The sequence below is a fragment of the Triplophysa rosa genome, linkage group LG4 (genome assembly GCF_024868665.1).
Source record: "Triplophysa rosa linkage group LG4, Trosa_1v2, whole genome shotgun sequence".
NCBI lineage: Eukaryota > Metazoa > Chordata > Actinopteri > Cypriniformes > Nemacheilidae > Triplophysa > Triplophysa rosa.
Window position 1 is genome coordinate 13,850,980 of NC_079893.1, and position 12,814 is coordinate 13,863,793.

At 35.6% G+C, this 12,814-nt stretch overlaps 3 protein-coding genes across 4 annotated transcripts in view; all 3 read right to left on the bottom strand.

Moving 5' to 3' along the window:
* Nucleotides 1-191: 191 nt before the first annotated feature.
* Nucleotides 192-2,010, bottom strand: si:ch211-145b13.6 (GPI-linked NAD(P)(+)--arginine ADP-ribosyltransferase 1). Its single transcript, XM_057330863.1, has 4 exons — nt 1,931-2,010; nt 1,690-1,764; nt 877-1,589; nt 192-796 (listed from the first exon to the last, which is right to left on the bottom strand). The coding sequence occupies exons 2-4, from the start codon at nt 1,735-1,737 to the stop codon at nt 691-693; spliced, it is 867 nt and encodes a 288-aa protein (XP_057186846.1). The 5' UTR covers nt 1,738-1,764; nt 1,931-2,010; the 3' UTR covers nt 192-690.
* Nucleotides 2,011-3,123: 1,113 nt separating this feature from the next.
* On the bottom strand, nt 3,124-7,301 carry gpank1 (G patch domain and ankyrin repeats 1). Its single transcript, XM_057330857.1, has 5 exons — nt 7,137-7,301; nt 6,479-6,765; nt 5,954-6,228; nt 4,490-4,599; nt 3,124-4,235 (listed from the first exon to the last, which is right to left on the bottom strand). The coding sequence occupies exons 2-5, from the start codon at nt 6,687-6,689 to the stop codon at nt 3,785-3,787; spliced, it is 1,047 nt and encodes a 348-aa protein (XP_057186840.1). The 5' UTR covers nt 6,690-6,765; nt 7,137-7,301; the 3' UTR covers nt 3,124-3,784.
* A 399-nt stretch (nt 7,302-7,700) lies between these two features.
* pdcd4a (programmed cell death 4a) overlaps nt 7,701-12,814 on the bottom strand; it is a 35,303-nt gene continuing 30,189 nt past the window's right edge. The window contains exons 9-12 of one of the 2 annotated variants that reach the window (XM_057330855.1): nt 11,751-11,858; nt 10,097-10,207; nt 9,686-9,825; nt 7,701-8,947 (exon numbers count right to left, since the gene is read on the bottom strand). In XM_057330855.1, coding sequence (XP_057186838.1) covers nt 8,893-8,947; nt 9,686-9,825; nt 10,097-10,207; nt 11,751-11,858 — 414 coding nt within the window. In that variant the 3' untranslated portion in view covers nt 7,701-8,892. The remainder of the gene's footprint in view (nt 8,948-9,685; nt 9,826-10,096; nt 10,208-11,750; nt 11,859-12,814) is intronic. The other variant, XM_057330856.1, reaches the window with a different exon arrangement.

Consider the following 12,814-nt stretch of genomic DNA (forward strand, 5'->3'; position numbering starts at 1 on the left):
CAGTAACTTAAATAGCGCCCTCTGTTGGTATAAGTAATAGAATGACTTATCTATACAATATATATATATATANNNNTATATATATATATATATATATATTGGCAATATAATTTCAGTGCAAATTATTTTAAGAGATTACTTTTAAAATTCAAAAACATTCAAAAAAAAATGTTTTCTAAATTCTCCTTTTATTTTTAAACTTAAGAGAACATTGGGTACACTGTAAAAAAAAATATTTTACAGAATTCTTATGTTTCTGTTCTGTATATGTACAGATTTTCCACGTAAATTTTTCACAATTTTACTGTTTTTTACAGTTTTTATGTATTTTTTTTAAATATAGTCAAAACTGTAAAATTACAGAAAATGGACGCAAATTTACAAGAAAACCAGGGAAATTTTAATTTTACAGGGAAGAAGTTATTTTACAGTTTATATTTGAAATATGGTCAAAAACTATAAAATTACAGAAAGAGACAACACATTTTCATGAAAAATAGGTAAAACAATTTAATATATATCCTTATATCCTCTAATTTTACAGAAAAAATATTTTACGGTGTATTTCTGTTTTTACAGTTTACAGAAAATTCCATTTTTTTACGGATTTCTTTTTTTTAGTGTATATTTGAAAAAATTTGAATGTTGCCTTTGATTTGTATGGTTTGAGACCATACAGAGTTATTTATATTACAGATCCAGTTTGTATAAGTACACCATCACAAAGGGAGCCATCAGTTTCGTTAAACTGGAACAAAGCAAATTAGAAGAAGACCTCTCAGGTTTGGAGCTCGACCTTCAGACAAAGAGAAAGAGCAAATTTAAGTCAGCGAATCATATGGAAAATGTAAGCTTTTACTGCTTTCCTCTGCTTACCTGAAAAAGGATTTGCAGTCGAAGGAGCTCCTGAAAGAATGTTGCACCAAGGCGACCTGTTTATATGTTTCATCTCCATTATCAACAGATGTCCTGATTTCCTTAACCTTGAAAGATTCCATGGGGGAAATTAGCAGATCAATTTCATCTGACTTACACTTTTCGTCAAGGTTGAACACAGAACAAGAAGTGATGTTAAAAACAGTCCCACTAACATCTACTATATCTTCTAATGCATCACTATACTTCAGTCTTGCTGGCAAGAAAGTCCCAAATCTGACCAAATCCCCAGCTGTTAGCTCTTCATTTTCTATGCCAGAATAAATCATCTGACACATGTCTTTACTTAAACGTTGCATGGCATCTGTCAGCAGGAAGTAAAGAGATTTAAAAGGAAACTCATTTTGGTACGTTGTGATGTTTTTGCCTTTGCTGTAAAGCTTCATGTTGAATAATTCATGAAATTTAGGACTAGCATCTGCATAGCTCTTCAGTGCAGCCATGTGCTCCTGTGTGGCCCCTGGAATCTTCTCTTCACATGTTGCATTAGCTTTCCACATCAACTTAAAATCTGTACTGTTGTTAAGCTCTTGTTGCAGAAGACCTCCTGGTTTGGTTACTATCTGAAGCATCTCATCCCTGCAACTGCTGTAATCCACAACTTTAGGAAACATGTCTAATTTTATCACCACATCAGCTACCCGACCAACTGTCTGAAAGCAGAATCAGATCACACAGGGAAGATATGAATCTCTGAAGCCCACAGTGTGATGAGTTTTATAAGTTATGATGTAATTATGTCAGAGAGCTTACACTGTACAAGAGTACAAAAAGCAATGCAGGAAACCTCACAGTTCCCATTGTTTCAACTGGTTTACGACCACAGGTCTAGACATAATGGAGGGAGAGAATATAGAAATAAAGCTTTGATGAATGCATGCTTTTCGAAAAATAAAAACCTATTTATTTATTATTTAATTAACTCCCCATAACATGAAGAACAACAAACCATCATGACTTTCAGAAAAAGATTGTTGAAAAAGTCTGAACTCACCGTCTTAAGGTAGCTTGTTGTTTTAAGGGCTGATACACAGAAATCAAATGACCAGGCAGCAAAGGACTGCAGGGTGTTCACCAAATGCCAAAGATTGTGGAGGAAGCCTTATCAGAAGCTACACTCTGCCTTTTCCTTCCTGTTCCTGAATCAGTTCAGTAGTCAGCAGTAAGCAAAGCTAGCAGGCAAATAAATGTGAGAGAAGTTACAGTTAATATATTTATGATGACATAATGTGAAACACCAGGAATGTTGTGTGTGAATAATAGGCAGATTCTTATTTAAAGAAACGCAGATATTTAGCATTGTATTTAAAGGCAGTGAAGTAAAAACAGAGGCACATGATACATACTGTCACATGTTGACTTTGTGCATTCCTCCAACTTCCTTCCAGAGGACTCTCCCTGAAAACATTATAGTACCTTGGTAGTAAGAGCCAAGCATAAGATCAGGAGATCAGATTTTACTTTCTGTATATTTTTGGAGTTAATCTTAAGTATAGAGACCATTTCGTTTGAACAGAATACAACCAACAGAAAATTTATAACCAATTCAAAATGTTAAACAAATATCTTTAAAATTAAATTATATAAGATTTTTAAAAATTGAATTAACAAAAATTAAACCGGATGATCGTTAATCCTTTGTTTTGGTCAAATCATTTTTCTTTTTAATAAATATCTGAGCAGTGTAAGATTCGGCTACTTTTTCTAAGTTTGTCACCTGAACACTACTGTAAGTGGTTGTACAGCCGGGGAAAAATTAAGAGACTATTCCAAATTTTAATTTAATCAGCATTTCTAGATGTATTGTGGCCACTCCAGTCCAGTGTCTGTTGAATTTCAACAAAATCAAACCTCAGGAGTGACGAAGTCATCCAAAAGCAATGTGAAAGACTGACAGCATGACAAGACACATGAAAACAACGATAAAAATCAAGGTTATCGCATACATTTTTTTACTTTTCCTGAACACATAATATTCCTGTTGTATTGCTTAAAAGTGAATATGAACTTTCTTGCAGTATTTGAGGTCTGTAGAAATACAGATCATCTGTTGTTTTTACAGAATTTTCCAGTTTTCTGCAAATACAAACAATATTTATTTATAATATATAAATAATTATTATATTTATTAAATATTTGGGAGAAATATTGTTAGTAGTTCACAGAGTGAAACAAAAAAATGATAATTTTACCTAAACACAAACATATAATTAGTAAATTCATAAAAACTGAACACAGTTGCAGAACACACAAACTAACACAAAGAAATTAATTTGTGAGATGAGGGCACACACACACATATAAATAAACTATACCAGATTATACCAGAATAAAGTTTTTGAACTTTGTCAAATAAAAACAGCCCCCATGAAGACAACACACAAATTATTTTTTCCAAATAATTGTATCTAATACTGTCAAATATTGTACAAATCTGCCCACTGAAGATCACGTTTGGCCACTACTGTATAAATCAGTGCATTTTTGTGCATGTAAAATATAAAAAATATATACAACATTCTATTTGTTTTCATTTCTGAAATTGACTGAATCATTATCTTGTTAGCTGAAAGGAAAATAGCACCTTGGCCATCAACCAAATTCCTCTGTTTGCATTCAACAAAATGGATTACAAAGACAACAAAATAAACAAATAAAATCATGAGTATTTATTACAATAATTTATTGACAAACTTAGTACAAACCACTTAATATATATAACAAAATCTGTAATCCAGCTATCAGCAGTTGGCTGATACTATACAATCTTTATGGTTGAATGAACTTGTGGCTTTCAAGTAACAAGCTTCAGCTTCAGCAGCTACTTCCCAGTATAAGGTTTAGGGTCTCAGAGGTCAAAATTAAATGAAGAGCGGAAGTCTCTTTCCAATCTTTTGTCTCTCTCCTCTTTTCTCTTTAGTTCTTTAGCATTGAGCTTTGATCCTCTCTCCTGTCTCATTCTTTTTTCTTTAGGTTTATGCTGCACTGCCTGAGGATCTCTAGCCTGAAAATGAGTGACTTTAGGCTGTGGGGTCCTTCCATAACCGAAGCCAGTTTGGTCCCTCTTAAGTACTGTGCTGACTGGATTTTTGCGGCCGGAGTGAGAGGGTCCAAGACCGGAAGAGGGGTCCCATCCCAAGCGGAGCATCATTTTAAAACTGTTGCTGGTAGAGGGCAGGCAGTACTGCGGGGTGGATGGGGGACGGAGCTCACTGAACTGGTGCAGCGTGGACCTGTTGTGTGTTTGAGTGCTGTCTGTGTAATGCACAGCACACACACTACACCACTGAGAACGAACACTGTTGGAACACACACAGACATAAAGTGTTACATAAAGATACATTTTTTCGGTCTTGTGTCGAAAAAAATATTTGCTTTAAAAACACTGTTGAATTACTTGTACTGTCAAATGATATAAAAATCACACAGCACTGTAATAATGATAACGTTTAAATTCGTAAGTGTTTAAATTTGTAAACCTCTCCAGGTGAATTGTTGAAAACCAAAGTTATAGGCACACAGACTTTGAAAAAAAAGCTATTCAAGGTCAAACCTGTCTGTTCCATTTGCAGTTGGTGCACTCTCTGACACACCAAACTGCTCCAGCTCTCTCACCACGTCATGGTGACCTGCCTGCACGGCCAAATCCCGGGCATCTCTGCCCTGCATACCGAAACAGTAGACAAAGAGAGTGACAAAATAAATGACAAAGGCAAAGCTAAATGCAAAACAATGTTTAAAAGAAACCTCAAGATTGACTGCTTTATTGATACTATTGTCAAGGAGAGCATCTCAAACTACAGTATTTTTTCTGTTTTGTTTTAGGTTTTGTTAAGGAGTTTTTATATTTATATTTATAGACACAATACTAGCCAACAGCGCTAGTTTCCTAATTCCTGCGTTTAATGCCTTAAATTGTACAATATTAAGCCATTAAGGCCAAATAGTCAACAATGTCAACAGTCTTAATTACAACAATTAACATCATCATGTTATTTCAGTCATAATCATCTCTATAAGGTCATTTTACCAGCCCCAACCATAAAACATTTAGATACAACAATTAGCACAGCCTTTTATGCTTAACTTAAACAAGAAAATAGTGTCCTAAAATATCAAATAAATGTCATAAAAACCATGTAAATGTATCTTTTTTACACATTATTATAACACTAATTTCAATGTTTGTTTGTGTTGCTTGATAATGCATTGCTTTAATGAATGTTTTGCAGATAGAACCAGAAGAAAGTGATTTTTCAGAATTAGAAGGTTCTATCTGCATTTGATCTGTTCCCAAAATCCCCATTTACAAATTCAGAAACTGTTGATATTGTACATTTAGAATACATTTAGGGTCTCTGTCTTTTTCACGAATGAAAGAGATTTGTTCCTCATATCATTTTTGCTATATGAATTAAACTTTGAAGCTCAATCTCTCAAAACTACTCCGAACGCAGATAGAATCCTATGATTCCAAGGCGACAAAATTTTGGATAAAAGTGTCGGCCAAAATGCAAAAATGTAAATAAAGACTGAAACCCAGAATGTAAACCAAATGGTTGGCCTTAGGTAATGCAGTGGCTATATACAGCACATTTAAATTGAAACAAAAGTGTGAAGTGTAAAGGAATGTGGAGGATAAGAGAAAATACAAATCTGCATTGTGCAGAGTGTATTACTAAAGCAATAAGCCCTAAGAAGCAGTGGGTTACAGTGCATTTTATAACAGCTAAGGGCGTTGTGAAAAACCCCTTTAGCTGTTCTAAAATGCACTTGTAACCCACTGCTTCGCGGGGTTTATTACTTTTATAAAACGGTTATTCCATATGCGTAGCAAGTTTTCATAAAATAAAGTATATAAAGTTATTTAGGCTATGTAATGCGGTCAACAGTTATAAATGGGGGTATTTTATAACATCTTAGAACTCGGCTCAACCAATCAGAATCAAGCACCAGAACTGACTGTTTTATAAAATAATATTAAAACCAATTGGAATATCAATCAGTTTTTACACACCTGTTTGTCCACTACGCCCACCCATGCAGCTCCGTGCTGCAGGAGCAGCCGAACAGCCTCTGTCTTCCCTGCCTGACTTGCACACATCACGCCTGTCCAGAAAAAATCGTCACGGAAGTTGACGTCACAGCCATGTCGCAGAAGGTCCCTTAGGCCCTGGATATTGCCCTCCTGGGCATATTGTAGAAGTTTGTGACCACTGCGCTCTGGGGTGCCACCCGTTCGGACTTGACCACCTTCTGATCTTCGTCCCGCTCCTCTTCTTCGATTTTGCCCTCATGTCACAACATAAAGAATGAACATTTTCAATCTATTTAAAAAAACTATTTAAAGTACTGTCCTTTGTTTATTCATTTTCCGAAATGCTGTTGTTTCTACTGTGATTCATAAATAGAAATTTATTTAAATATTTAACGTTTTGTGTTTGGCAGACAATTATCTAACAATCAGTTAACTCAAAGTATAGCCTATATTTTATCACCTTTGTCGTGTTTCTTATTAACTTTATATGAAATCCATCACTACCTGCTCCTCTTTTCACTCTCCTTGTTGTCACATCACGTGCCTTTCTTGGTCTTCCTTCACTGCTATCTTGTAGCAGGCTTTGGTAAAAGTCTTTGGCCTCCTGTCCAGTAAGAGATTGGATGTCTTCTTTTTTCTTTCCCTCTATCCAGAGCTTTTCCTCCTCTTTGGCTTTAGTAAAGTACATTGGGCTGCGTATTGCAGGGTTACTCATCTTTATCACATCTTCGGTTTCTGCTATTTAAAAGACTTCTGAAAGATACTGCTCCGGCTCTTGTCGTTGGTTTCAGCTTTAAAATAGTAACACATTAACACATTAGTGGGAGGCAAATGGGACTGATTCAAGGATACAATACACTGGAGTCTAAACTGTAAAACAAACATCAATACTCTAAATAACCAGTCCTTATTTTGCTTTATAATAAAGTAAACAAGGAATGAAATTTACACTAGACACGAAATACAACTTTCGATTCATTGGAGAGCAGGACAAGCAGCGTCATAAAGCGTCCTCATACATAAAATTAGATAAATTAAACGAAAGAAAAATCTAAACGTTTTCATTTAGCATTACTGTGTGACTGATACGTGTGTGTGCAATGAACAAGATAAAACAAATACGTTACATGATAAAATAAACAACAGTTACACATAAACGTACTGTATGCTCGGTTTTTTTTCTCTTCTTCTTCATATTATGTTTACTACGTGTTGACAAACAGCTTCCATGCATTACCGCCACCATCTGGACAGTGGTGGGAAAACAATGCCTGTGATCCATTTATCAAACGGCTGAACAACAAAACTACTAATCTTCAACAAAATATACATTTAGGTATTTAGCAGACGCTTTATGCAAATAGACTGAATAATTAAGGAAAGGTGCTACAATACATCATTTAATTCGTTTTACAAATATACCTAAGGGAAAAAGAGAAATAACTAGACATGGTCGTATATTAAATACAGAGTATATAAAATATATTAATAATTATCTAGTTCAACCAAATTGTATCCTATTTGCGGTTGCCAAGAACTGGCACATTAATGCAGAATGGTGTGCATTTTTATTGTGCCAGTCTCCAACAAATTCTTTAAAAATACATTTAGAATTTCTCTCAATGCAGGACGACTACGAATAATTCTGGAATTTGAAATATTTGCACAAAAAAGTATGGAAATGCACACAAAGAAACATGCACATGAACATTTTGCATTTTATTGAAATAATTGGTGTCAAAATGTCTTTTCAATGCTAGAGTCTGAAACGGTTGGGGAAAAATCCTTGAAAAAGTGTCCCCGTGAAGTAACAGATCCGATGTAAAAAATATTTTTTGGTTGAATATAGATGTTGTTTTTCATTGTTGATACAAGGAGCATTTACTGAACCAGTGGCATTTGCTAAAATTAAGCTTACCACTTCAAATCAGTGTTAGCTATACTGTAAAGTGTAGCTACCTACACAACGGAACTGATTTTGTTGTCAACTGAAACACAAAGTTTGATAAAATGATTGTTGTGATGTGCACCAACAAACAGAGAGGGTACAAAACAAGCCTGCTATGAAAATGGGAAATAACCATTCTCAGACAGCATTCTCCCAGTTGTCAGCCTGAGCTTGAGGTGATGCACTCTCCTCCATTCTTTGGCAGATAAAGCATACAAAAAGTTCTCTAGATGTGTGAACCAGAACTATCCAGAAACATTTTGACACGCATTTAAGATAAATCAGGAATAAGCACTGAGAAAATCACAAATTAATAATCAATAACCAGACAAAAGTCACAGTTAACCCCCCAAAAAACTGTTACTTTGAGACATCTATAAACACGGATATGAGTTGTTTATACATAACTATTAATAATTTGAAAGAAAGGACAAATTTGCCACTGAGCATGCAATAAAATGAAAACAAAAAGAATTGACTCCAATCACATAAAATGTATTTTGGCCCAACAATTTATGATTAAGCACTTCATTTCAATAATACAACTCTTTTAATACTTTCATTTTTTGAGTGATTCATATTTTATGCATTACACTGCATGAAAAAAAAGACATTGAGAGACCACTGTGAACACAAACAAGTGAACACTTAAAGAAAAAACAAAGCAATTAAGCTGAAAAAACAAAGCAAAATGAATCCCTCAACCCAAACTATATTTTATGGCTATCAAAAGCCAATGCTGATTTCCGTTCACTTCTTTCTTTTACTGCAGCACTTCTGCTGCACAAACACACATACATAAATGAAGCAAAGTCGTAATAGAGGAGAGAACAGCATTTCTCAACTGTCACTCTACTTGTTGATAACTTTTCTGAGGCTGAATATTTCTGAGTACTAGCCAGTAACCAGGAAAGTGGCAGGAGATGCCAGTCTGCGGGGCATTAGGGGCCTGTCAGAGCTCTCAAGTCTTCTAGCTTTTCACGATTCCTCCATCACCTTCACTCACAAAGCGCTTGCGCCCTCTGCTGGTCAAAGAAACAGACCGTCAGTTAAATTCTATCATTCACACTCAAGACTCATTACACAGTCCTATTAGGGTGGGTACACACCAAGTCCATGCCAACTCTGACCGGAACAGCCAATCAGAACGATCCAACTCCCCGATGAGCTCCTCCACAGATTCCACATGATGGCCAAAAAAAGGTGCCGGGGACTTGATGTGTACCCACTCTCACAAGCTTGTACATTAGGGATGGAACGATTCACCATGAGCAGGTTGAAAATCAATTATGTGAAGATTCTAGTCGGATGAGATGTTAAATTAATCGCGATACATGTTTTGAACAGCAGGGGCCTCTGCGTTTACAGCAAACTTGGAAAATGTGGATAAGCTGAAAAAAGTTAGGAAAAGCTTTTAAAAGTTTTAGTTAGTTTTTTGTATTATTAGTTTGTTGACTTTTATTATTCATTTTTATTTGATTTGGAATTCGTTTTAAATTTGCAATTTAGTTTTGTTATTTGACATAAGATATTTTTATTTTACAAAGAAATGTGCAGCATTTGAGAAATAATAAAAGGGCACTTGTTCATTCCTAATGTTTCAACTTACTTTGAAAAAAAAAACCTGCATCGTGAGATCAGTATCGTGAATCGTATCGCATCGTGAATCGTAACAACCCTATTATACATGTTAAAAGGTCTTATTTTCTAGATTTGGCACTATATTTTACAGACATATCATTTAGCAGATTGCAGTCTCTGACCTGGTTGGACAGGAATCTCTCAGCTGTTTAGTGATGACCGACTCCTGGAAACAAAGGTCTACAAAGGTTTCCATAATGGTGTGTGCATGAGGTACATCCAGGCTGATCTCAGGCAGCTCATCATATACACGCTGAAAGCCCTGTGTTAGATACATTCATACATTAATATATGTACATAGCATGCCTGCTAGTGTTATCATACTCATTAAGAATGTTATGAATAAGTAAGTTGTTAGAAAATGATTAAAGATGACAAAAAACAGTTAAGTTTACAATAATGCCAGGAACATGCATTAAAGTAAACAGGGTGAATTTCATATTCACTCATACTGCCATTTTTTGACATTTTCTTTGCTGGTTGCAGTGAATGAATCACACTACATCATCAAAAAAAATGTTTTAAGTACAAACCCTGTTCATTTGGTCCAGTGTAATTAGGCCAGTTTGCCAGAAAGCCTTGAGGAGTTTGACCATCATCTGCAATGCTGTGTTACCTGTAGACTCCAGCACCATAATCACAGCCTATCAAACAGCAAATGAAACCAAGAGGAGAGAAATAAAATGAACAGAAAGAAGAAATAAGGAAAAAGTTAAGTCCTTGTGCAATTGTCAGTCACAAAGAAACAAGAGCAAGATGTAAAATGACCAGAGGCCAGACAGAGACTGTTGCTGTGTTTTAATTTCAAAAGCTGCTTCCTCCAAAGCATTTGACAGACACATACATCATTGAGTACATCTTATTTCAGAAAAATCAAGGACACTCTGAACGCAACCTTCGATTGTAACCTTTCAAAGGACGCCAGAAGTCTATACTTTGTTGCTACATATAACCCACAATTCTTGGCATTTGAACAAATGTCATTTATTAAAAAAAAGTCAGCAGCTGGTCATTCACTTTAAGTTGAATTATGTTAAGCGACAGGTTTACTAAATAGATTTACAAGTACTTAGTCCCTTAAATGTTTTAAAACAGTACTTTCCTAGCAAGGCAAGAAGTAGTACATTTGTTTAACCCTCTAGAATTGTACATTGTTCAGACTCACTGACATCGTCTTTCCAAATCTCCAAATCACTTAAAAAGAATCCTTTACATTAATTTGATAGGTGTTAGAGCACAAAGACACTGTAAATGTGTTGCCATGGCACTGTGATACTTTCCATTAGAACCATTACAAAATTCATTTTTGCTGTTTTGAGTATTATTGAAATAGTAATTACTGTTGTTCTATAGGTTGCCAACTGCCATATTACACAACACCAATAGAATTCAAATACCAGTGTACACTATTATAGTTTTCATTAAAACAAATACAACTCCCATTATAACCCTTAAATCTTGCGAAGACTTGCGGTGTGGAGCCCGGATTCAAGTATAAGCATCCAGGAGACACGCCGCACGGGGCAGAAACGTACGAGTATGACAGGCTGTGTGCGCACGTCAAGTTTAAATGGCTCGTCCGCGAGACGCGCCGCATGGGACAGAAACGTACGAGTATGACAGGCTGTGTGCGCGCTTCAAGTTTAAACGGTTCCTCCGCGAGATGTGGGAGACGCGCAACGCAGGGCAGAGACGCTCGAGTAATCCCACTCTTTCTCTCTCCTGCTTTCTGTTTTTTTATGACTGCCGTTTACGCAGTTGGCAAGGGCAGTGCTGACTGGGCATAACTGAGGTGCGCTCACTCAGTTGGTTAGCAAGAATGCCACTCAAAGCGAGCTTGGAACAGACGCGTTTCTTTTTTTTCACATTGCATCCACATCGCAGCCTCTTGCGATTAGCAAATCGCAACATCGCACATTGCGATTGCGATTCGATTTCGATTAATCGCTCAGCCCTATTAAAAAGCCTCATCTGCAAATACAGTTTAAGACAAATATTGGCTAATATTGATCAATGACTCATTAACTGGTGCATGCCTAATAGTTGATTTATTAAGATATTAAATTCAGATGATACTTTTAACAAATTATATAAATAAATAAAATTAATGAGCCAACTATCAAGAGTTTTAGGAAAACAAGACATATCCTGGGCTACAATTAATAGTTTTTGTATGTTCCAGCTTACCTCGTAGACCAGCTCATGATGGAAGTGTGGCACTTCTAGGTCTCGCAGACAGTGCTCAGCCTCAGAGAGCTCACCTGACACCAGGTACTCCTTTAACAACAGGTTCATCTGTAAAACAACATAACTCTGTGATATATGTGTGGCAAAAAAAGCAGGGACAAATATATTTCATGGCATTTGCAATCTTGGCCAAAAAAATCATGTTTTTTTTTAAATGATGCCATCAGAAAAGTATCTGTAATTTTGTGTTTTCTCTTTTTTGTTCAATAAATGGTAATACAATATGGTATGAAATAACCATGGTTTTAAATACCATGGTTAATGCCTATACCAGTACAGGTGCTGGTCATATAATTAGAATATCATCAAAAAGTTGATTTATTTCACTAATTCCATTCAAAAAGTGAAACTTGTATATTATATCCATTCATTACACACAGACTGATATATTTCAAATGTTTATTTCTTTTAATTTTGATGATTATAACTGACAACTAATGAAAATCCCAAATTCAGTATCTCAGAAAATTAGAATATTACTTAAGACCAATACAAAGAAAGGATTTTTAGAAATCTTGGCCAACTGAAAAGTATGAACATGAAAAGTATGAGCATGTACAGCACTCAATACTTAGTTGGGGCTCCTTTTGCCTGAATTACTGCAGCAATGCGGCTTGGCATGGAGTCGATCAGTCTGTGGCACTGCTCAGGTGTTATGAGAGCCCAGGTTGCTCTGATAGTGGCCTTCAGCTCTTCTGCATTGTTGGGTCTGGCATATCGCATCTTCCTCTTCACAAAACATTTGAAATATATCAGTCTGTGTGTAATGAATGAATATAATATCAATATTAATATCAAAGTTTCTCTTTTTGAATGGAATTAGTGAAATAAATCAACTTTTTGATGATATTCTAATTATATGACCAGCACCTGCATATTGTGACAACCATAATGTGATCTAATGTGCATCACAGTGAATTTAAAGGCCCTCTAATGTAGCCCTTTTACAACATGTAATATAAATCTTAGGAGTCCACAGAATGTGTCTGTGAAGTTTCAGCTCA

Coding starts and splice junctions, on each gene's coding strand:
- gpank1 (XM_057330857.1), bottom strand. CDS start 6,689: ATGAGTAACCCTGCAATACGCAGCCCAATGTACTTTACTAAAGCCAAA. Junction 6,229..6,478: donor GAGAGTGAAAAGAGGAGCAG/GTAGTGATGGAT, acceptor TTGTGACATGAG/GGCAAAATCGAAGAAGAGGA. Junction 4,600..5,953: donor TGGGCGTAGTGGACAAACAG/GTGTGTAAAAAC, acceptor TTCGGTATGCAG/GGCAGAGATGCCCGGGATTT.
- si:ch211-145b13.6 (XM_057330863.1), bottom strand. CDS start 1,737: ATGGGAACTGTGAGGTTTCCTGCATTGCTTTTTGTACTCTTGTACAGT. Junction 1,590..1,689: donor TTTTTGTACTCTTGTACAGT/GTAAGCTCTCTG, acceptor TTCTGCTTTCAG/ACAGTTGGTCGGGTAGCTGA. Junction 797..876: donor GACTGCAAATCCTTTTTCAG/GTAAGCAGAGGA, acceptor CTTTGTCTGAAG/GTCGAGCTCCAAACCTGAGA.